General features: G+C 38.0%; 1 protein-coding gene across 1 annotated transcript in view; it reads right to left on the bottom strand.

The window, feature by feature from the left end:
• Positions 1 to 24,706, bottom strand: part of PLCL1 (phospholipase C like 1 (inactive)) — a 446,236-nt gene extending 421,530 nt beyond the window's left edge. The window contains exon 1 of the mRNA XM_036746717.1: positions 24,216 to 24,706. Within this exon, the coding sequence (XP_036602612.1) occupies positions 24,216 to 24,461 (246 nt within the window). The 5' untranslated portion in view covers positions 24,462 to 24,706. The remainder of the gene's footprint in view (positions 1 to 24,215) is intronic.
• Between the last annotated feature and the right edge of the window lie 1,351 nt (positions 24,707 to 26,057).

The following is a 26,057-nucleotide window of genomic DNA, read 5'->3' as shown; positions in this document are numbered from 1 at the left end:
AGTGCCAATGCAGTCAACAGGTACCTGATCTGCCATTCATTGTCTTAGAGAATTTGCTGAGGGACTGAGAAGTTAAGTGATTTGCTTAGGATGTGTCAGCCAGTGTGGCTCTCTAACTCAAGTCCTCCTAACCCCAAGATTAGTCCTCTAGCCATGCCATGTATAGTTAAACACAACTCAGTTTTTAAATTCATAATCTGCTTATATGATTGTATATACATCAAACTAAAATATATCTACCTCCAAAATAATATAGTGAATTGTTGCACTATAGTTACATTTAGCAAACGTATAATAATCATAATAGTGATAATAATAGTTCATATTTGTATGGTGTTTTAAAATTTACAAAGCACTTTCCTTACAAACAGCCTGGTGAGGTAGATAGTAAAGTATAATTAACTTCATTCAAATAGATGAAGAAACTGAGACCACAAGAGGTTACTTGACTTTCTCAGGGCCAGAGAGTAAGTATCTGAGCTAGGAAGGAAACCTGGATTTCCTGACTTTAAGTACAGTATTTTTCTCCTGTACCACTCATAATTTTGCAAATGACATTCATTAATGACAAATTTGTCATTTGTCATCAGTTAATGGGGCAGCCAAGTGGGGAACCTGTAAAATGAGCTGCAGAAGGAAATGGCAAAACCACACCAGTATCTTTGCCAAGAAAACCCTAAATGGGGTCATGAAGAGTCAGATATGACTGAAAAACAACTGATTGAACATTGACAAATTAAATTCTAATAATAACTATAAATTTTTTTAAATCACAATCAGGTAGTTAACAAGCCAAGAACCATTTGAGGATACCAACCTGAATAATCAAAGCTATCTTATAATCTAGTAATGACTAGTTAAAGAAGCAGTGGGTGGCACTGAGATGTCCTAAGGCAATTCAAGTTCAAAATTTCGAAGTCATTTCTACTTCTTCTTTCCCCTCCACCAGTGTTAGAAAGTCTTATTATTTCTTCCCCCTAAATGTTTCTCACCTTTCATCTCTTCACTGCATTTCCAAAGGCATGGCCATAGTCTAGGTCCTACAGGGGTGGTGAACCTGCAGCCTCAAGGCCAAATTTGGATTCAAAGGGCCGCACTTGAGTTCCTAGAAAGCCACATGTGGCCTCGAGGCTGCAGGTTCCCCACCTCTGGTAGGAGCTCATCACCTCACACATGGATGGATTACTGTAATAGCCTTTTACTTAGTCTCCCTACCACTAGTCTCTCCTCATTTGATTTGTTCACAGTTACTCAGTCCAGTCTTTCTCAAGCATTATGATCCTGTTCTTCCCAGCTTAACACTAGAGCAGCAGCTCTTGTTAAATTTATTCAAATTGAATCTATCTAGGACTCAAAGCCATCCTTTAGTTGGCCTACCACAACTCTCCAAAATCATACTTGCTATCCTGGTCCACTATTTCAGGAAGACCTAGCCATACTACACTTCACTCCCTATTCCCTGGCCCTTTCAACAACCTCAGCAATTGCCTTCCTGACAATCATGGATCCTTTCCACAACCACCACCCCTCTAGTTCTAGAACAGTGCTCAAATCAATTCTGCCATTGCTCCCACAAGGGCAATGCCAATCTGCTCCCCTACAGACCCACTCACTATCCCTGTAATTTTCCAGGCCAACATACCCCTCTCCCTGGCCACCACTCCCTATGTTTGTTGACTCCCCTTATTAGAATTTAAGCTCCCTGAGAACAGACTAGCTTTGCTTTTGTGTTTGTATCTCCAGTTCTTGGAATGGTACTTAAAACATAACAAGCATTTAACAAATGATTTTTCATTCATTTAAACATGGAGGTGACACTAATGATAAATTGTCAGTAGGATATACACTTTGGGTGGGTTTTCTTTTTCTGGTAAATTTTTTTAAATTTTAAACTTAAATACAAAATGGGATGGGGGGGGAACATTGCCATGTACACAGCAGACCATAAGGAGAGGATTCAATATAAAACAATAAATTCCCATTTCAAGAAAATCTATATGGTAAATACTACACATTGTTTTCAAAGCTGCCCAGCTTTTCTTTGCTTCTTTGTTAGTTTTCTTTTGTTCTCTAATGAACATTAGGTGGGTTTTCAAAGGGTGGTGAGTTAAACTGACCATCCCTTCTATCGACCTCTTAGCTCTCCTTCAATTTAATGGCATATGTTTTCATGCTATCCTATTATCATAAGGAATGCAGACTATGGCAGAGATATCTCTATCTCTACATGAAGCTAAGTAGCCCATACAGGAATTGAATTTAATTGACCCTGGTTTCATGAGGATCATGTTCTAATCAGTTGAACTAACGCAACCACTTAGCATGTACACATAAACAGAATCAGGAAAAATTTGAGCTCAAGAAAAAGTGGTATCCACATAATATTTTGATATCATATATAGTATCCTGGCTCTTTCACTCATTTAAGAGTACTTCGCTTGACTAATTCTTTCAACTTAACACACCCATACTTCACTGCAGAGTCTATAAATATGAAGTGTTATTTCCCTCTTTCTTATTTTATAAAATGATGTTATTTTAGAACTAGAAAGGACCTTAGAGATCATCTAGTCCCACCCACTCATTTGACAGATAAGAAATTCAAACAGTTTTGTTGTAGTGCAAGGACTCATTTAAAAAAAACTGAACTCTACTTCATAGACAGCTAGATGACTTAACAAATAGAGCGGTGGATTTGGACTCAGAAAGACCTGAGTTCAAATTCTGCCTCAGATACCTACTAGCTTGTGACCCTGGGCAAGTGACCTAATGCCTCTCAGTCTATTTCCTCATCAATAAAATAGAGATAATAATAGTATCTGCTTCATAAGATTGTTGTGAGGATCAAGTGAGGTGCGAAGAGCTTAGTAAAACCTTAAAGTGCTAGAGAAATGTTATCTGTTATTATTAGAATCACCAAATGCTAAAGCTAGGATTTTAGCAATCTACTAACCCAACTGCCTCATTTGACAAAAAGAAGGAAATGGGAAACGAAGAGACTGGTTCCAGATTGCACAAATAGTAAACAGCCAAGCAGGGATATGAACTCAGCTCTTCTGATCCCAAAGGTACTGTTCTTAGCACTGTGCTGTTTCCAAGAACAAGTGAAGAAGTTATGCTGCACTTCACCCACAGAAGCATCTTAGCTCAGAGAAATCCATTTATATTACTGACTGCAGTATATTTTTATAGAAACGCGGGCAATTTAGAACAGCTGAAAATACAAGATTTAGGCAAGTACAGATATTCTCAGTCTTATGCTGAATTCTACCCCATGATAAAGATTATAGAGACATTTCGGGGTACACAGGCGCCACTTATTCAAAGAGAACAAGGATCTAAAAAGGGACTTGAGGAGATTTTAGGAGCATAGAAATAGTGCTAGAAAGAACCTCAGAAGCTAATAATCCAACAACCTCATTTTATAGATGGCAAAACTAAGGTCCAGGTAGATTAAATGATTTGCTCAAGGTCATACACAGAGTGTTAGAAGAAGGATCTGAACCCAGGCCTTCTGACTCCAAAACTAATACTCTTTCCACTAGATCATAAGAATATCAGTATTATGGAGGAAAAGAGATGTGACAGGCTAGATAAACCTTAAAGGTATGGCTTCTAGGTGGCACAGTGGATAAAACGCTGGCCCTGGAGTCAGAAGGACCTGAGTTCAAATGTGACTTCAGGCACTTACCAGCTGTGCAGCCCTGGGCAAGTCACTTAACCCTGTTTCCCTCAGTTTCCTTCCCTTCAATATCCTTGTCGATACAACGAGATGAAGAAGGAAATGGCAAACCACTCCAGTATCTTTGCCAAAAAGACTCCGAACGGGGTCACAAAGAGTTGCACATGACTGAACAATAAAGACTTGAAAATCTGATGAATATTTGCCGTATTACTATGGCATATTACTATGATCTTAAGAGGGAAAACATTGTGGCAAAAAAACCAACCTCAGTCAAAATAATAGCTGACATTTATATAGTCACAGACACACACATATCATATATCATATTATATATCATCACATCACAACAACCCTATGAGGCCTTATAGCTACTGTATTCCACTAATATTGAAAGTATTATCTTTTATTTTACAGAGAGGCTAAATGACTTGTTCCCCATTGTCTCCTTAATAAAATACAAACTCATTTGCCCAGCATTTAAAACCCTCTTCAGTATGGCACCCCCTTCCCTTTCCAGAAATTTCTTATCATCTTCTCTACACCCTCTACACTCCAGTCAAACTAGCCTGCTAGATGTTCCCCAAACTTGACTTAGGATCACAGATTTAGAGCTGGGAGGGCCCTTAGAGGTCATTGTGCCATATTATACCTCTATGTCTTTGCACAAACTATATCTAGAAGACACATCCTCCCCACTTCCTTCTAATTAGAATGTCATCTTAGGTGCCCTCTCCTATAGATAGCCTTTCCTGATTCCCTAATTGTCAATGCACTGTCCATCCTGAAAATATTTTCATTTATCTGTGTGGGTAGGGGTATATGTATAGGTATAGGTATAGATATAGACATAGGTATAGGTATAGATATAGATATAGGTAAATATATAGGTATAGATTAGATAGAGATAGAGATATATAGATAGAGATATAGATAGAGATAGATGTATGTATATTTGTCTGTGTATGTACATGTGTATGTACATATGTATGTGTGGTTCTATGCATATATGTATACACTTATAAATATAAATACGTGTATTGTGCCTGTATGTATGTATGTATACACATGTATAGATATATTTATATATCTATATATGTGTATGTATTTGTGTCTATGTAAATGTTTTTTTCATTTATAGATCTGTTGTAGTTGTTGCTGTTCAGTCATTCAGTTGTGTCTGACTCTTCATGAATCCGTGGACCATGCTGCCCATTGGGTTCTCTTGGCAAAGATACTGGAGTAGTTTGCCATTTCCTTCTCCAAGCGTTACAGATGAGGAAACCGAGGCAAAGCGGGTTAAGCAACTTGCCCAGGGTCACACAGCTAGTTAGTGTCTGAGGCCACATTTGAACTCAGACCTTCCTGACTTCAGGCCCAGCACTCTGTCCACTGAGCCACCTGCTTCCTATCTATAAATATAGGTGTGTATATGTGCCTGTGTATGTATGTATGTATGTATGTATGTATGTATGTGTGTGTGTGTGTAGTATTCTTACCCACACAGAGTAGAATGTTAAGTGCCTTGAGACTAGGAATTATTTCACTTTTGTCTTTGACTCTCCAGGACTAGTATATTGCCATCTCCCTAGTAGATGCTCAGCAAATATTTTTTATGTTGAATTGTCCAAGGTTACTCAGCTAGTAAGTAGCAGAACCAGGCCTCAAACCCATAGAGTCACACTCTTTTCCACACTCTTTCCACTAGATCCAGTTGCCTTGCTGCCTTGAAGCTTACTATACTTAAGCCATTATCTGTCTTTGGAAAATAAAAATAGCCCCCCCCCACAAAAAAAGAATTAAAATAAAGATTGATGAACACCAAGTTAACTTTTTTGTTTTCCTAGGAAATCCCAAAGCATTAAGTTTCTGCACCTCAGAAGGAAGCAGGTTTCAAAGGATAATAAGATATTAGACATGGTTTTTAAAAGTTGCTGCTTAGTTCCCATTGACTTCTCTGGAAGGAGTTCAGTCTAACTAAAACATCCTGCACAATGTTCTCATTTTATGTAAACAAACATCTGATCTCTGGAACCTAGGCAAGCTCTAAAGGTTATAGTCTACCTAAAACCAAAACAAATGTGTAAGAATGCTGTGAAGATTTGCAAGCTGCTCTTCAGATTTTTTTAAAAGTATGTATTAGGGATATTGTCCAGAAATCTAACATTCCTGAACAGGATGCCAAGTTCTTTTTTTCCATCATATTTCCAAGTTTACACAAGGAAAGAAACACTCAGGTTTTGAAGTCAAGAGATCCTAGCTCAAATACAGGATGCTTGGTACTGGATAAATTACTTTAACTCTGCTTGGACTCAGTTTCTTCACGTGTTAAGGGAAATCAGTGAACTAGACCATCTCCAAGGTCCTTTCCAGCTCTAGCATGCTAGGATTCTTTTGTTCCAAGTGATAGATTTCTGGATAAATGGGCACAAAAAAGTAGGTTCTAAGAGTTTCCTTTTAAAGAATTATGATGTATATGAAAAATTGGATCATACATAATCTTGGCTGAGAAACTGTGTTCAGATATTAAAGACTTGAAAAAAAACCATAAAATGATCTCCAAAAACTGCACATTAATGCAGAAAATAATTAATGAGTTTGAAGAAAATTAATTTAGATTTGGGAAAAACTCATTGTAAAGAAGTAGTTTAAAACTTGGGAGCTATGACCCCCAAGGTAGTTTGTAAGGATAATAAATATCATGATCTTAGGAACTCCAGTCCTACTCTGGCAATGCTCTCGGGTTTGCTGCCAGTGCTGTTTAGGGAACCACCTTAAGCCATCACACTTCAGCTTCTTGCTTTTCCCATCTCAGAGCAAGCAGCTGTCGTAGGCCACCTTAAATTCTACACTCTGGCTGGGCCCCCTTTCCCAACCAAATCACTGACCTGATAAATTCTGGGGTGTGTGTGTGTGTGTGTGTGTGTGTGTGTGTGTGTGTGTGTGTTTCGTAGTTTAGGATTGTGGTGGTGGTTGTCGTTGTCAGTTGCTTTGGGGTGGTATAAGGTGAAGGGACAAATTAAAGGAGCAACAGCGAGGTCTTTCCAGAAGAGAGGGCAAATTACAAAATAAAAGCATTGGCAGACCCCTACTGTAATATGAATCTTAAATAGAATCCTTAATTAGACTTCAATGATAACTCAGCCTATTTATTCCCTAATGAAAACCTGTCAGAAAGGAAAGAAATATCAGAAAGTTTTCCTTATCTGAAGAATAATATGCTTAAATTTCTAAGGTCTTCTCCAGCCCTGTGATTCTTTAATAATATCTATGATTTACTTTTCTTATCAGAAACCAATTGTCAATTTTTCTGTAACATGGTGAAAATGTCCTGATAGGGGTTGGAAAGCAAAAAACTGAACTTATTTTTTTCTTTATCTCTATCCTTAGAGTTGGCCCTACAAAACTGAGGCAGACTGTCTTTTAGCACTCTCTTCTCTCTCCCCTTTTGGATACCAGATACCCTTTCCCAGCTGCCTATTCTGTCTCCATTCCCACTTTCTGTCATAAACCTCTAGCTGCTAATTGCTTAAGGCAGCATTTCTCAAATTAATTTGGCAAAGTCACACCTTGGGGCTTGCAGTATATTAACTAATCCATAAGTGCTAGTCTAGGAAACTTAGCACATGAAGCATCCCCAGGATAAAGGGAAGTTGCAGATATTTTAGAATAAAATAGAAGATATTAAGCCAATTTATGTGCTGAAAAAATGGATTTAGATAATCCACATTTTCATGTTTAATAGATTTAGAGGAAAAGATTTGGCTAGAAGTGTGTGTTTGTTTTTCAAGGGACAACTATACAAATCACATTAAATACCAGAGTTTCACAGAATGTAGTTTGGGAGCTGTTGGCTTATGGTATTACTCTTCCTTAGGCACTTTAATAAAAGATTCCTAAAGACTGAAAAGTCTTAAAGTCCTATATATACCACAGGCCTCCCTCTTCCTCAAAGTAAATTAGCAGTGGTAGGATTTCAGATAGAATGCTTGTAGGGAGATATTTTTAACTAGGGGGATTTTCACATGTCTTTGAATTCACAAAACAGAGGCCTGTCCTAACAATTTAAGAGAACCGGCACTATTTGTCTCCATTCACTACTGGGTTCAAGTTCCAAGTCTAATGTCAGTCTCAAAGTCCACTGGTATGAGACAATCGCCTTATTGGTAGAGATGAAGGCCCTGCCATACTAGAGAACTCCAACCTTCTCCAGTCCCCTTTGGAACGCACCCAAGGCTCCTTTACCCTGTGTTTTCTGGTATATGTTCTCCTATGCATTTCTTCTTTGATTTCTGTTTTGCAATGATTTGGATGTGTTTTGCTTGAGTTTTTGTTTGTTTGTTTTTGCTATTCCCTATGTTTTGATTGTAGAACTGGTATTTCACGGTAAAGGGGTCAAGCCCTGAATATAAAACTTGAGATCCCCCTCTCCCCAAAATGACAGTGATCAGAAATTAGATTAGAAACCTTATGATATCACCTAGATGATCAATATTTAAGGGAGTAAATAGATATAATTCCAGTACCCTCTCTCTCTCTAAGAAGAGTAGAAAGGCCTCTGGCCCCAACCTCCTGCTTCCCCTCCTGGAAAGGATGAACATCTCCTTTGGAGAAGGGTTGGGTAGAAGAGGCTAAAATATCTATTCTGCCTCTCTTTGAGCCACACTTTTTTGCTACATTACCCTTGTGACCTTCTGCAAATCCTCTAACCTCTAGGAACTTGAGCTGAGAGATGGGGAGGGAAGAGTGTGTGAACTATATGACCTTTAAAGTCCCTTCCATTTTTGCCATTATGTGAATCTGTAACACTGATTCTTCTGACTTCTAAGGTGATTGAGTTACATGGCATCCTCCCACCCCACTCCCTATCTCTGCCTGGCTATCAGCCCTGCATACAAATAACTGACTAATTAAACAGCACTTTCAGGTTTGCAAAGCATTTTAGACTATTTCATCTAAGCCTCACAGCAATCCTTGAAGGTAGGTACTATGGGTATTATTATCCTCTTTTATTCATATGAAGAAACTGAGACTCAGAAAAATTAAATTATTTGCCCATGGTCACAACTAGTAAATGCTAGAGGGGGAATTTAAACCCAGGTCTTTCCCACTACAGCCCTGCACTCGCTACACTGCCTCTCACATCACATACCAAGTGTGAACCAAGAGTGGACACTAAAATGGAAAAACAGTGACATAAAATCACTTTGCTGGTAGAAGAAAATGCTTTGCTAAAGAATCCACGCACTTTTCTGAGACCAAGCTGGCTTTGCAAATGTTACACTTTATGGTGGCAGAATGGAAGGTAAAGAAACCAAAGTCTGTCTCCTTTAGTAATACAATAAAATAACTGAGGAGGATCATTAAACCTGACATATAAATTGTCCCTGAAAGGTAACTTACAGTCCCAATAGCATCAGACCAATCTGCAACAGATCCTTGCTTACAGTTTAACTGGCCATACTACATCTCAGCATATTTCAAACCTGAAGTTTCCCTGCTAGACAAAATGAGACAGTTAATATTAATAAAATGAAGTAACCCTAACAGTCACCATAATTCTATGATGAAATTATCTGCTTAGATCTCCCATATATTGACTCTGGATTTCTAAATAGCAAGACAATAGAGATTGAACATACATATAAAGTAGGAATGTGTCTAACATACAATGTCAATTAGCTCTCACCAACATTTCACATTTCTGGAAGGCATGAACAATGTCATATTTCTTTTCTAACTCCCAAAGTACCTAGCATAGTGCTAAGTATATATGCATATATATTTGGCTGGGGCTTGGGGAAGAAATCCAAAAATAAAAGAAATATTAGCAGTTTCAATATGCTAGCTTTATCCTATGTGGTTCATCTCAACGTATATGCCTTGAAGTCTTCATGGAAAAAAAAAAGATTATACAAACCATACTTGCATATAGTAAGCATTACACAACTATTTGTCAAGTCAATGAACATCAACACAGGTTAAAGGGGTTAAAATGCGGCAAGCCACCTCACTCAAAACTATACTGCTACAATATTAAGCTTGCTTGTTTTGTAAAATTTACATTTTGTGAAATGGACTTTCCAGAGGTGATTCAAAAGCAAAGAAATAAAAATCAAATAAATGCTTGTTGTGCACTTACAATGTGGGAAATATTGTGCTAAGCACTGTAGGAGAAAGGGTGAAAATGAATAAGATACAATACCTAATGTCAATCTAGAAAGAGGGAATAAGACAAATATACAAGTAGGTGAAATAAAAGGTATAATACGCTGCGCTGAACAAAGACGTACAAACAAAACGCTGTGGGAAGGTAAAGGAAGGTGTGATTGCTTCCAGCTGGACAAATAAGGGACACCTTCATGAAGCATAAGGTATTTCTTATGGGTCTTAAAAGATGTAAAGGGAGTTCAAGTCTTTCACAATCTGTTTCCTACCTACCCTCCAGTCTAAGTTCATGATACTCACCAAATACTCTTCATTCTAGTCCAGCTGGCCTGGTATCTAGATTCTGCACATAACATTCCATTTCCTGCTTTTACAAAAGTGGTCCCCTGTGTCTGAGACTGCATTCCCTCCTTACCTCTGCCTCACAGAATCCTTCGCTTCCTTTAAAAACAATGATGATAATAATAATAATTTAATAGCATTGATATAGCACTTAAAGTTTGCGGAGCACTTTACAACTGTGATCTCATTTTATCTTCACAATAATCCTGTGAGGTAGGTGATGTTATCGTTGCCAAAGGAAACTGAGTCAACAGAGGTTAAGAGACTTTTCCAGGATGGCGTACCTGGCAAATATCTGAGGCAAGATTTGTACTCAGGTCTTCCAGATCTAAGGTCCAGAACTCTATGCAGTATGTCACCTAGCTGTTCAGGTGCCACCTCCGATATGATGCCTTGCCACATCTTCCCACTTAAAAGTACTCTTACTTGGTATATGCTTTGTATTTATTTACCTTCACATGTGCCATTTCCCTCAAGCTCCTTGATGACAGAGACTATTTCATTTTTGTCTTTGTATCTGCAGCATCTAGCACAGAGATCCTTTTGCATAATAATTAAATAATAAATGTTGATTGAATTGAACTGATGGAGATGGGAAGAAAAGGATTCAACACAAAAAGGGGAAAGCACAATATATATTCAGGAGTATATACAGGAAAATAAGGACGGATGAGTTTGTAATAGCAGGCTGAGGCAATGTTCTGGAGGATTCTGAAGTTCATTAGGTGGGCAATGGGGAATAATTGAAGATATTAAAGGAGATATGACCAGAGCTGTGCATTAGTATGATTAATTTGGCTGGGGTATATAAGATTAGAGAAAGGCAGTTTGATGGAGTAGATAGAGTGCTAGCCTCAAAGCCAGGATCAGGTCCTACCCCTGGCACATGATGCTTTAAAGCTCTCAGTCCCTAAGTAACTCTCTAGATTCTAAATTGCACAGATTATGCCAATAAGAAGTGGTAGAGAATTTCTTCATCTGCAAGTTCCCTATACAAATGAAATCCCAGGCCTAATCCCTATCCATACCCTATGGAGGATTGGGAAGGGAAGAACCTGGAGGCAGAGAGACCTTCAGGCAACAGAAAATTAGGAATTGTGAAAATAGGAATAGAAAAGAAAGGATGGATGAACTGATGACATGGTAGAGATAGAATTTACAGTATTGGGCCCCTGACCAAATGTAGTACAAAAGCATAAAAGTAATGCAAATGATTCCAAAGTTTTGAACCTGAGTGACTGAAAAAATGAAAAGAAAAAAAGAAATAGGAAAGTGAGAAGGAACTGATATTATAAGTTCGCTTTTGGATATATTTAATTTTGGGCAAATGAGATATCCTAATGGCAATGCCCTTTAGACAGCTGGAGCTCAGGAGTGGAGTGGCACTCAGGAAAAATGGAAGACTGGAGATATTGATTTGAGATTTACCTGAATACAGGTGCCAAGGGAGTTAAATGAAATTGTCAAGGGAAAGAATAGAGGGATCTTTGAAGAAAGCAGGGAAATTTTATTTATTAAATACTCCTTGGGAAAGTTTCAAAGAGCTATTCTTAGAACCATTTATTTCTGATATGTTGTTTGCTCTTCAAGGTAGCAACAAGAGAATCTGTTGTTTCATCTATTATTGCTTAGGTTCAAATCACTATGAACAAAATAAACACAGCCCTCTTTGACAGTGAAAACAAACAATAAAAATAGCATTATAAAATTTTCATTAACCAGAAGCCAACCATTAAAGGCCTAAAATAACTGAAATATGGGGAATTAGACTTTTTAGGAAGAAGGCATAAATGATAATAAAATAAGTTAATAAAAATGATTCAATTTTCTTGAAAAAAGGTTATATTCTGGAAAAAGTGAAAATTGAGTTAATCCTACATCTCAATTACTTAATAATGAGAATTAATGTTCAAAATGATTACCTCTAGTGACTATAACTTGTCAAATCATCAAAGAAAGCTTCGATGATGCTCATTAAATGAGAAAGATATATAACTACATTTTCCGAAGTCATTATAAAAGGGTTGAAGCAAAGAAAGTTCTCAGTTAAACAGAAATCACAAATAAACATACTTCCCTCCTCAAAAAATCTCTCCTAATCTCACTATTGCTGTTAATGGCATTCCCTCAACAGTGAGACAGTATTGCATAGTTGATAATCAGGAAAACCTGGGTGCAAATCCTGCTGCCAACACATCATAGTGGTGTGAACATGGATAAGTCACTTAACTTCTTAGTGCCTGAAGACACCTCTGTATAACCTTATAGTATAGACAAACTTCTGATCTGCATAAGCCCTGGGTGTTTTCACAGCAGGAACTACCTAACCAGATACAATCACTGTGCGGAAGGATATCAACAACAAAAAAGTTGTGTCGGTATTAACAAAAGCTAACTTAGTATGGCAGAAAATGTAAAGATAAAAATATACTTTGCTCTTGAGATCAAAAATAATTCTAATTATGTTTGTACTTTGCATATTATCAGCTGAATATGAAGATTTCCTGGCTAACAATATCATGTTTTCAAAACGACCATGAAATTTTAATAATGTGCAAACCAAATCTTTTTGTCCTTTAAAAAAAAAAAGAAAAAAAGCAGAGGCTCTTTTCCCCACTTTTCATGCCAGATAAAAGTCATTTCCTTGCTCCTCCTTAGGCTGTCAGTCAATAAAGATGGCATTTACTAAGGATTCATAAAGTGGTAAGTATTACATAGTAGGTGCATGGGGATTGTTAATAGAATAAGCAGCATAATTTAAATTTCAGAGCTTACATTTCAACAGTTAAATACATATAACCATCATAGATATCTACAAATAATATTATAGTTATCAGAATACATTAAAGATACATGAATGAGACATAATGCTGACTTTATAGGCTCACTGATTTGGAGTTGAAATGGACTTTAGTAGTTATCTAGTCCCAAACCCTCATTTTACAAATGAGCAAACTGAGACCTAAAAAAGTTAAGTGACTTGTCCAAGGTCATATGAGTAGCAAGGACAGAATTTAAACCCCGATCCTCTGACTTCAAATCCAGCACTGCTGACTTGCTATTTCTTTAAAAAAAAAAGATACTTAATCTGGGAGGGGGACTAATAATCTTAAAAGGTTTCACAATGGATGGAAGTCTGGGCCTGGAGTAAAGAAGATCTGAGTTTAAATCCAGCCTCAGCTTTACTAGTTATGTGACCTTGGGCAAGTCACTTAACCTCTGTTTGCCTCAGTTTCCTCAACTGTAAAATGGGGATGATAACAATACCTACCTCCCAGCGTTATTTTGAGGATCAAATAAGATCATTGTAAAGTACTTAACATAGTGCCTGGCACATAGTAAGTGTCGTATAAATGTTTGCCATTGTTATTATCATCACCATAATTAAAATTCTATGAAGAACATTTGTGAAAACACATATCACAGATTCCCTTCAAAGTGAATTTAACAACCTACTACAACTCTGCCATTTTACAGAAGAAGAAACTGAGACCTAGGAAGGTAAGACCTGCCCATAGTTGCACAGGAGCGTGGCAAACCAAAACTAGAGGCTGAGTCTCCAATAGTTTATTCAGAACCCTCCACAACCAATCTTTCAATATTGTCATTTTGAACTTACTTTCCTTCCAAGGAACACAAAGCATTTTACATTCACCTGAAGTAGGGAAGGAAAAGGAATTAGATGCACTTTTGCAGATGGAAAAAAAAAACAAATAGGAAGGTTTAATGATTTGCTCTAGACCATAAAAAATGTTGGAAGAGAAACCAGGGCCAAATTTCTTCATTTCTCCTCAGGGCTCTTTTCATGTATGCAGTAGCATAACTAGGGCAATGCAAAAGCACCAAATACAACAACAGGAACATTAAAAAGTCATTAGAGACTGAAAAAGAGATGTTCAAATTGGGTGCCTTCTAACTCAGAAAGTCATGAGTCAGTAGACTAGGGATACAGATTGGAGGTCAAATCTCTAGGTTAGAAGATTTTTCAGGAAGCTCATATGAAGAGCAGATAGATAAATGCCCAGGAATATTTCTTATCACCTCTATTCTCCTATGCCTCTAACTTCACCTCATAGCTGCTCAACAAAAAATGGAAGTAAAAATTCCTTGCTATATGTCTATGCCTTTGGGTCAAATGGGAGATCACTTCATTTTTTGGTAGCATCTAGCAACTCAACTCTGAACCAAAAGGTGAGGCTAGGATTAGGTGTCATCATCAGTAAAGGAAAGTAAAAAGGACAGAATCTCTCAAGACCAGCAGCAGTAACTCCTGTGGGTATGAAACTACATATAATCGCCTAGATCTCCTATGCCCATGAGTAGTCACAGTAGATTTATGTGCATAAATGTGTTTTATAGCAAAATTCCACAAAAGTCATAAAATTGCACAGCACATTCCATAAATTCTGTCTTATTTGGTTTGTTTATTGTAGTTTAAGGGCTATAAGGCCTTCTCTTGGCTGCTAGTACATTAAAAACTGATTTAAAAACCAAAATAGGTAACAAAAGAGAAAATACAGGAGAACTAATTAGCCCCTGAAGACATTAACAGCTCCTAACACTTATTTGTTAAATAAACAGATCATTAGGTTACTATTATCAATTAAACTCACCAACATTTAGCTTTAAATACTATACAGCTCCTCTAAACTTTACCTGCAAGGTCTTTCATTTAAAAAAAAATTTTTTTTGGTGTGGATGGAAAGAAAAGTTCAGGTTATGTCAATCATTCATTTATTTGACAATTATTTATTAAGCACTATCAGCCATCAATTACCTGCCTATATCTTCAAAGCCTAAATGAATTATCCTGGGATTGATAAATTTAGGGTTATAAGATCATAGCTTTAGAGCTGGAAGCAGGCCATACAGTTCAACCTCTCATAGAGGAAGAGCCAAGGCCAAGAAAGGTTAAATGGCACTGATGGAATCAAAAGAGTACTTGGTCCTAAAATCTTAGGAAAAGCTCAGTACTGTTATTTAAGAGAAGGAATAGGAAGTAGGTGGCAATCACAAGTGTGCTTGCTTTGATAGACTCATGATTTCATTAACGTCAATGGTCTCTCTCCATGCAGATTACAAGCCCTCCATGTCTTTTCAACCTATACAATTCTTGCTGTATTTTTCCATGTAGCAAGGAGTTGGAATAGAACCCATGAAAAGGATTAAAAAATAAAGAAGCACAACCTACAACGTATTAAACCTGTGTCTGTATTAGTCTGAATAGTTTTGTTAACAAATAACAATGTTACCAGTAATTGTATGAGTAAATTTCAAACCAAGTCCTTTTCTTTGGGATTATCATTCTTAGGAAGGAACCCTTTTACACCAAAGATCCCTGAAAAATCTATCATACAATTCTTTTGCTCGTGAAAAACAAAAAACAAAAACCTAAGCATCTCAGAGAAAACTTAGCTTCTCTCTGTCTCTGTAAATGTCTGTCTGTCTGTCTGTCTCTCTGTCTGTCTGTCTCTCTCTCTCAATATATATATATAATATATGCACACATATATGTACACATATATGGGCATACATATGTTCATAGAGAGATGAACACAAAACTCACAGTTATATAGTGCTTGAAGCTACACACGGTTCTTTCCTCAATGCCATGAGTTAGGTATTACAAGTGCTATCATATTCCTATTTTATGGATGAGGAGACTGAGGCATAAAAAGGCAAAGTGACTCATCGATGGTTGCATGTCTAGCATCAAACCCAGAGATCAAATGAAGATGGCTTGGCTCTGAAATGACTTCTTCCTCATGAAAATTATTTTAAACCCATGCTCATATAATGACTTAAAGACCAACAAAGAAATTTATTTACAGTTATACTTCATTTTTAAAATCTTTTGGATTGACCTTCTTCTTACACTTGCCAATCTGTACTAATAAACTGAAAATTTTTACTCGAATGACTTTTTCCTGCACCATTTGTGATTAGAGGGGAATTTCAACAATAGGAAAATCAAAGTATTTAAACTATTTTCAAGGTGCCATATTCCCAAATGCTGCTATGCGGTAGAAAGGTAAATACGTCTATCAAATTAAACATAAAAGGAAAGCTACATAAATCATCAGTAAATTTTGAATCATACCATGAAATTTAATTAATTGCATTATAAAATTAAAATAAAGGAACTATGTAGATTCCCATTATTTTTCACTGGGATTCATCAAATGCAGAATGAAGATGCTACTTTCAAATCAATTTTCTTTTATCTTAGTTAAGCCAAGGGTAGCAAGGGGGTGCTGAGGATAGAGTGCCAGGCCTGGGGTCAAAAAGACTCATTTTCTTGAGTGCAAATCTGACCTCAGACACTTACTAGCTGTGTGACCCTGGGCAAGTAACAACCCTGTTTCCCTCAGTTTCTTTGTCCGTAAAATGAACTGGAGAAGGAAATGGTAAACCACTCCAGTATCTTTACCAAGAAAACTCCAAGTGGGGTCACAAAGAATTGGACACAACTGCAATGACTGAGCAACAAGAAATCAAATTAGAAGGTTATTTTTAAAAATCATAGAACTATAACCATCTTGCACTAGAATGATGGTTCTTAAATTTTTTCAGCCTGAAACCACTTCGGCACAACAAAACAAAGCTTTCCCCACTCTCAAAAAAACCTACCAACCCATCCACTCTTGTGTGCTGTTACATAAAAAAAAAGCCCTCAAAAGCATTTCCCTACTAACCACACTAGGAAGGTCTATCTATCAACAGAAGTTATATTATTATACCTCCCCTAAGTTTTCCCCAAGGTTATGGATTTCCCCAAAATTAATGCTTCTTCATCCATCAGAGGACAATTCTAGCAAGACAAAGGCAACATCTGGGCTAACGAAATCTTTGCCTTCCTCGAAGCTTGTGAAGGAATTAGTTTTTGGGACTTTCCACTAAGCAGAGAACTTCCCGGTTTTTCATAGATGGTTGATGATTAGCCTTTTAGCCAAGTATTCTTTTCTCTTGACAATATCCCACAGAATTCAATGAGTGATAAACATAGACATACATCCTCCTTTACAAAAAGAGACAGAGATAATGTCAGTTTTGTAAGATCCCTCTGAGAAAAACCTAAATCCTTTAGTGAAGTTTAAAAGTAGTCTTGGAAAATAAGAATGATGTTCTCCAACTCCGAAAATGTATGCAATTATAATTATGTAATCTCCACATTAAAAAGTTTTAATCAGTTAAAGTTTAAAATAACTTGGAAAGCTGCTGTTTCAAAAACATGATGTAGATGAAGCCCTGTAGCTACTTTCTTCTTCAATGAACATGTTGATGAGAAGTGTTAACTACTTAAAATTATTTGCCATTTGGTCTGAATTTAAAATAATGAGATCTTCACAAATTGCCTGAGATACATAGGACATAAAAGCATAGTTTATACAATAAGCCTCCCAATGCAAGAAGTGACAATTTTTAAGTTTTGTTCAAGGCAGTTTTTAGATTCTTTCAAGAGTCAATATGAAAGAAGTAACAGAAAAAAAGTATTCTGGCTTTAGAAATCAACCAAAATCACATATCTTTAAAAGTTACTATTTACTTTCCTTTCAGAAATATGAAGATTAATTATTAATATGAAGATTATATACTTGACTATTCAAAAGCATCTATAATCTCATCAATTCAGTTGTTCTTTACAACCATGAAGAAAACAATCCATCCATGATGCCTGCCTATCCTCTGCAACTCTATTCTATGTCTCCCTCTAAGTTTGACAGAAGAGGTCCACTCAACATTCAGGAGGCTCTCCTGGCTGTTAGATTGTACAGCATAAATATAATATTTATGTCTTACATACTTACTTGAGCTTTCAAAGTTAGGGAGCATCATTCTTATTTTCCAAAACTAATTTTAAACTCCACTGAAGTTCTATCCCAATACTTCATCCTGGCATAAAGGTGACACTAGATTCTTTTTTCACAAATTTTTAAACATTTTTATTTAAAGTTTTGAGTTCCCAATTCTATCCCCTCTCCCCTCCCTTCTCCCTGAGATGGTAAGCAACCAGATGTAGGTTATACATGTGCAATTATGTAAAACACTTCCGTATTCGTCATTTTGTACAAGAAGACCCAAAAGGAAAAAAATGAATGAAAGAAAGTGAAAAATAGCATGCTTTAGTCTGTATTCAATCAATATCTGTTCTTGTGCCAGTCAATGAAGCACAAGGTCTGACAGATCATATCAAGCTGGAAAGGCTTCAAAGTATGGGCCCAGTGAAGAACTGCAGGACTGTTCTTTGAGGACTAGCCTCGAAAAATTTGGAGAAGCTCATCACCAGGTTAGCATTGAAATAACTGAGTTTTTGGTCCCAGTAACTCTAGAAGACTATCTACGATCACTCAGGTCAGTGGAGGAAGGACTCACAGGGAAGAAATCACAGACCCTTGAAGTATAGATGTAATTCTAAATTTAATTATGCCTGAGATTACCTAAAAGATTAATTTCCCTAACACAAGTGTTCTTAAACTGGGGGAAAGGGGGAAGGGAAGAAGTAAGAGGTAAAGGGAAGGTCCATGAACTTTCTAATATTTTGATAACTGTTTTTCAATATAGTTTCCTTTATAATTCTGGGTATTTCATTTTATGGATTTAAAAAATGTTATTCTGAGAAGTGGTCCATAGGTTTCACCAACCTGCCAAAGTCAGCCTACAAAAAAAGTTTAAAAATCCCCATGCTAGAAAGACTTCATAAAAGAAATCCCTGAATTCTCACGTAATATTAAAAAAGAAAAAAAAATTTCCTAAAGTCTGTCTCAGGGGGCATATAGCCAGGAAAAGTTAATTCTCTCATGGCTTTAGAAAGCTTTATAAAGCAAACAAGCTTATAATCCTAGATTTGTGTTTTAAAATTTGTTTGCAAATCAGCCTGCCTTCTTCCTGGAAAGAATAAAAGAAATTAAAATTGTAATTCTTTTCTACTTGCACTGAACAAATTATTACTCTTCTTAGGTGAATGGGATCTTGGTTATTTATAAAGTTAATTATTGCTTGCAATTGGGTAAAACATTAGTTCAAGCTTGGAAAAACCTTTGTTACATATAAATTTTGTTGTTCACTGGTACTTGTTGTAACAAGAGTTAACCTGTAATGTACTATTAATTTGTTGTAATCAGCACAGTGTAATAATAAGTGTAATAAATAATAAGTATAATAAACATAATGAAATCTATGAGGAAAATATAGAGCCACTTATATTCCAAAATCTTTTTTCTGTGTAGTTACAAATACACCTGTTCTATAATAAGCCCAAAAGATGACTTTTTGATCCTTAGAAGAGTTTCATTATGGTAATAAAAAGTAGGCATGCTCTCATCAGACAACCTGGGGGAGTCCAGGATATACAAGGGGACACTAAAGTAATAACTTGCCTTCTTTTAGTCCCCAACTGATACAAGTAAATATATTAGGTTTGTCAATCAAAATGCTTACATTCTTACCTGTGTCACAGCTTTGGTACTATTGCATACCCTGAAAAAGGAGTTAGTTTAATGTTTATAACCATTAGAGGCAGCTAGTGCCACAGAGAGAGCACTGCAACTGGAATCAGGAAGACGTGACTTTCTTATTAGCTATGTGACCCTCAGCAGGTAATTTGGCCTCAGTTTCTTCATTTGTAAATGATGATAATAATGGCACCTACTTTCCAGGGTTGTTTTGAGGATCAAAAGGGAAAATATCTGTAAAGCGCTTAGCTCAATGCTTGGCACACAGTAAGTGTTAAATATTGCTTCTTTCCATTAAATGAAATAGAGGAGTCTGAAAGTCCCTCTTGCTCTCATATTGTTCTACTTCACAAGACTGTAGCTAGTCTTTACTGTGAGCAAGAAATTGTACAATAACCCAGAAAGTCAAATACGTGTTGCTCTTGATGTCTTCCTATACTAAAATGCTTGAGATGTGAATTACCAAGAAATGTCTGATTGACATTTCACTACACAAAATCTAATTACCTGTTTTCTCCATTGTGAAAAGTGGAAAGACCATGAACTTAATTTTAATATACATTTAACTCCTCTGTTCCTGCCATTGCTCCTATTTTTATAATCTGCAGATTTTTCCCAAGAAGAAAAAAAAAGTACAATCATAATAGTAGCAATGGACACCTTAGCAGATATTTCTAAATCTCCTTTCAGCAAAAGATCGCAAGGTTCTTTACAAATTCCTAACTAAATTTAATTTCCCAACACCTTTGAAAAGTGGCAGAGAGAATCACTTCAGATATGCACCATGAAATATAAAGCTCCTTCCACAAGGATATGGCACCATGTTTCTATAGCAATTCCAGAGAAAATAAATACTTCTGTGGAAACTGCTGAAATACATTCAGAAAGAGAACAGTAAATTACTTAAAATTTATAACTACTATTGGAGATTCCTACCTGTCAACTCCTATCTAATATATGGCATTTCAAACCATCAATTGACAGGTAATATCAACTCTTGTGTGTTCTCTTTGCCTATACTCAGGGTGAATTTTAAAAAAAGACAAAAGCTTCTTGGTGACTAACACCTCTAAAAAATAAGCTCAGAAAGAGTAAACGAAAAGTAAGGGAACAAGTAGAGAATCCAATTCAACTCAGATATTAAACCTGGGAAAATCCAAGACTCTCTACAGAGAGAAGACAAGAAAAAAGGTGAGGGGATTTGGGAAAGATTGTATGTAGCTTTGAACTCTCAGAGGACAATGGAAAGATACGTAAATGTAAAGCAATTCTATGTGACTTTTTCCAAATCAGAAGGAAATGTTATCTAAACTAGAACTATGTTTCCACAAAGTATAGGTCAGGGTAATAGGAAAAGGTTCTTTTTTTTCTGTTCCCTGTAATTTGGTATGGAAAGGGAAAGAAGTTCTCTGGTTATTTAAATAGGCTCATTAATAACCCTACATATTTGGATCACCAACTTTCAAAGAAGTAACAATTAAATGCATGAAAACTGCTGAAAGTAATGTAGTCTCTGATGATTCATGATTTTCAATGAAGATTGTTATGCGCATCAATTATCACTAGGCTGTAAATATTTAAGATGTCATCTAATATATTCAAAGTTAAAATGTCAGAAAAATCTTTTACTATGCATTAACCTCAGACTCAAAAATCCAATAGGTAATTTTTAGATGTAATTTCTTCCCCCCACAAAAAAGAGCAAGTGCTATGTATTTCTCTAGAATCTAGATCATGCCATGATCCCTAACCTTTCTCTCAAAATCTACTTTTCATTTAACTGAAATGAGAAAAAAAATGGGGGTAAGGGAGGTCAAGGGAGCAAATGAGGGAATGGAAGGGAAGGTAAAGATCTGTAAATGTTTTCAGGCTGGGGGGGGGCGGTGAGGGGGGGTAGCCTTTTGGCAGTTACTGAGCCACAATCCATCTAATTGGCCTTAAAGAATGACGCTGATCAAGACCTCTTAATTGGAGATTCATCTATATACAACACTTAGATAATCAAGAAATTTCCAAATCAATTTGATGACTGTTGAAATAGCATGTCTATAAAACAAGAGCCTGCTCCTGAATTTTACAATATTAATTTAGGGAAAGCCACAACTTTCTTTGTCCTCTATTGCCCTTCAAACCTTAAATACAATTCAGTTTATTAGCATCACTGTATGTTAAGCTATGAATACAAAAAGAGATCAGGCCTGATATTGATGCCTTCTTTTTTAGGTCATAAAAGCAAACTAAAAGTTAAAGAATCATTGTCCCACAGCTTTATTTTAGATCCAACATCGCCTTATGTGAATTTAAGCCACCACCAAAAACATAATCTATGTTCTTTAGAAAAACAAACTTGTTTGCAAGAATTTGCAGCAACCTATTTTTTGTGGACTACTTCACTTTGCTTTTCCAACATCACAAAGCAATACTTCACAGTAGACAGGGAGACAGTCTCTGAGTCAGGAAAGTCTCAGTTCTACCTTACACCCATACTGGCTATGTATCCCTGGGCATTTAAACTCCCAGTGCCTTAGGCAGCTCACTAGTACTAAATTGCAGAACAGTGTCGGGATGTGCATTGATAAAGGGAGTTGTCTCTCTAGATCATGGATCAGGAAACACCTACCCCCCCCAAAAAAAAAATCACATAGTATACTGTGCTGTACATTTTAAAATCTCTTGAAGATGTATGCTTCCTCAGGATGTAACTACATTTAATATATGAAGTTTAACCATCTAAAATATGGATATTTCCTGTACTCGTTATAACTAAATGTATTAGTTTCAAAAGTATATATTTGATCGGTGGGGTTTTTTGTTTGTTTAAAACTTGGCCTTCCCCGCCACCTTATCCCAGTTCATAATCTGAATAGGACACTACCTCCCACAAAATCACTGAACCACAAAAATCAGCGAAACTGCTATAAACTATTTATATCTGGTCCAAACCACCCACTATTCTAATACAGCCCTCTCCTTGATGGTCTTAACCTTGCATGTGTCAGAGTGCTGGGGAAAAAGAGCAGAAACTACTTACGGCTGAAATGGATATATTATAGAAGTAATCTACCCACACTTGTGCTGAAAATTCCAATTTAGATCTTGGAAAAATGCCACTAGTTAGGTCCTGCGTGCACTGCCTCAGATCTGAACATGGATCTTGAAAATGTGCATTTATTTGAGCACCAACAAGATGCAGAAGAGTTCAGAATCAGCCATATGTTATCATCATTGACACTTTTTTTTTCTAAGTAATGTCATGCTGACTCAAAGGACCATGTCAGCCAAAATCGATCTTAATCAAATATAGGTCTGCTTGCTCATAGGCATTTGTTTTAAGAGGCATCCTCCAATTATGTTTGGTGAGAAGACTATTGCGGGCCAGGGGAAAAAAAAAAAAACTATCGTGGAATGATGCACCCACAAGGTGAAATGCCAAACCGAGTACAATCAAAAGGAAAAGAAGATTGGGGGTGGGGAGGGGAGAGAGAAGAAGGTCAAAGAACCAAAGTATATTCTTAGCTATCCTGGCTCCTTCCTTTTCTCCCTCCCCTAACCGCGCCCCACGAATCCTAGGGTTCCCACTAACCCGAAGGTAGATGTGAAACATTAAATTCAAAAAAGATTGGAAGTTATAGAGACTCCAGACTCTATTTTAACAGTCAGGGAGGACTCCAGAATTCATTAAGACGTCCCACAACCGTATCTTGCTACCTGAGGCATTCTCCACTGGATGCGGGGTGGGGGGGGGGGTAGGGCCTTAAATTTCCCCCCACTTTTGCTTACTCAGGTGCCTGACTGGACTTCGCCTCCTGACTACGACCCACCCCCACACCACCACCACCAACCCTGGTCCCTACCCCCACCCCACGCCTTGTTGCTTTTTGCTTCAGAGAAAAGGCTCTACAGATCTTGAGGCACTTCAACTTCGCAGTAGAGAAAGTTAAATTCCGGAATTTCAAAGCCACTTGCTAATGAAAGCGATTCTTTCACTAGTGGGAAAACATTATACTTCACAAGCTGCTGTTCAAAAATCTAACCCTCTCTCTGAGATAGTACATAAAATGAAGTCCGAGTACCCCTTTGAGACAAATGTTTATGTGATTAATGCGCAACAAACACTACTATCGTAAACAGAATTTATCACTCTTCTTCCTCCCCTACCCCCACTCCAGCCCAATCCCGATAGCAGGTCTATAGAAACTTTCAGGAGGCGTGCAGAGGGGGTTGGGGGTGGGGGGGGAGGGGGGGCGGGGAGAGATGTGGACTATATCCACACGATTAATAGCTGTGGAGTTGGATTTGTCCTTCTCCTAACTGACAGAAATCAGTCGCTCGTAGTCAACGCTAGCGCCTGTGAACATCCTGGGGAGGAAGGAAGATTTGGTAATGAAGGGGGGGAAGGGGGGGAAACAACACAAAACCTCAAGATGTCTCTAGGGATCCTGCATCCTGGCCCCCAGCTCCCGCCTGCTCTTTCCCAGGGCTGCGCTGCACTCCAGATGCTCGGAAAGGGAAGCCAGGGCATCACCAGGGACGCAAAGGACAACCCCACTCCCGGGTCAACAGGGACTTACCTTGATAATGCTACTTCTCCGAGGTGTCACACGGGCAGCTTCCAGGAGACTAGCTTCGCAATCAGCTGCTGAGGTACCCGCGGAGGCTGGCAACGAGAGCCCACTTCTGCGGTCCCTTCGGCGTCCTGCAGCCCCAGCCGGTAGTCCTTCCAAGGATGCAGAATCTGGGCACACCTGAGAATCCTCCTCGCCATGGTTCACCTCGGATGAGGAGGGACCTTCTCTGCAAGTAGCACCTTCGGCCATCGTGACAGTACCTTCGGACTTCTCCCGGGGTAGAGGAGACTTAGGGAGATCGTAATCCACTCCTCCACCCACAAGCAAACATGCACCCCAAAGCCGACCCTCCAGACTTTTTCACTGCCCCGAGGCAGCCACTGCAACTTTCTCGAGAGGAGACATCACTCTGGACGAGCTGTCCATAGAAATCCTTCCCCCAACCAGTCGGATAATAGAAAGGGGCGCGAGAGGGAGGCAGGGAAGAGGAGAGAGGAGATAAACTTGTTTTGGAAAGATAGAGGAAGATTAGGGCACAGAAAGAGAGAGAGAAAGAAGGACGAGGAAGAAGGGAGGTGTCCGGCCGCCAAGAAATGCTATGCAAACGCTTCACTCGCCACCAAACAAAAGACACCAAGGCGCCGTTTCAAAGTGGCCCCCTTGAGCCGAGATGAATTTGTGCCAGAGCGCAGAAGGAGCCGTAGCGAGCGAGCGAGCTTGCGAGGAGAGCAAGCAGGAAGTGGCTCGGCGGCAGCCTCCACCACTCCTCTCTGTTGTGACAGGGAGGGAGACTTGTTTTGACAGCCCGTGGGGATTGGCAGGCTGCTGGGCCTCTTAGGGGCCGAGCAATACCAAGGAGGGGGTCGGTGTGACCAATCCCCAATGGAGAGGGGTGTGACCAAGAGAAAAGAATGGAATGTGTTCTGTATTGGGAAGAGGTCCAGATGGTCTCATACATAATACTGTGTGTTACGGATCTGTGAGTGTGTGTATGTGTGTGCGTATGCAAGAGGGTGCTCCACACGTATATTTTGGGAAGTTTTGAAATTTGAAACGAGGTGAAAGATGAAACAGGCAGGGGGAGGGGAGGGGGGGGTCGCGTCCATCTGCAAAGCAAATCAGCTCCCAGGGGTGCTGGATGCAAATGCTTAAAAGCATCCATTGCCTACAAAAGTAATTTATGGAGAGTGTGCTTGGAAAGGCGCGGAAGAGAGGTACCCTAGCCCTAGGGAGAGGTTAATTTCAGCTTCACACATGTTTCTTTTAAAAGTAAATACTAGGCAGAGATAAGATTGGTGTTATTGGGACACTGTCAATTCTTTTATGCGAGGGAGGAGGGCACATAAAATAATTTCCTGCAAGTATATAAAATAGAAAAGAATATGAATAATATTAAGAGGGATAGATAATGATAGTAAGATAGAATGTGAATAAATGTGATGAATAAAGGGATGAAATATAAGAGTTAAGGCTAAAGAACCATACAAACTAAAAGATGCAGTTAGAATTATGTTCTCTGTAAAGGCACAAATAATGGAATTCTTCTGCTTACTTGAAGAACTGAAAGCTTTGCTCCCATAGTACCATTGTTTAGGTAAACTGCCTATGGAGAAAAACTGTTGCTCATATTTATGTCCTAATATTAGACGAGGCCCTCCCTCCTATTCAAAACCAAACCAAACCATACAATCTCCCATGGTGATGACATGAAAAATGTCCCATACCTAGAACTTATAGGAATGGGTTCCAAGCAGGGCTGTGCTAAGGCCAGCTCTGATAGTTAAATTTTCAGTGTGAGCATTTATCCCTAGGAAATCAGCAAATGCTATAAATCAGGGCTTGATT

Source organism: Trichosurus vulpecula, chromosome 2, assembly GCF_011100635.1.
Source record: "Trichosurus vulpecula isolate mTriVul1 chromosome 2, mTriVul1.pri, whole genome shotgun sequence".
NCBI classification, from domain to species: domain Eukaryota; kingdom Metazoa; phylum Chordata; class Mammalia; order Diprotodontia; family Phalangeridae; genus Trichosurus; species Trichosurus vulpecula.
Note: the sequence above shows the minus strand (reverse complement) of the source record. Positions and strands in the feature narration are given on the sequence as shown.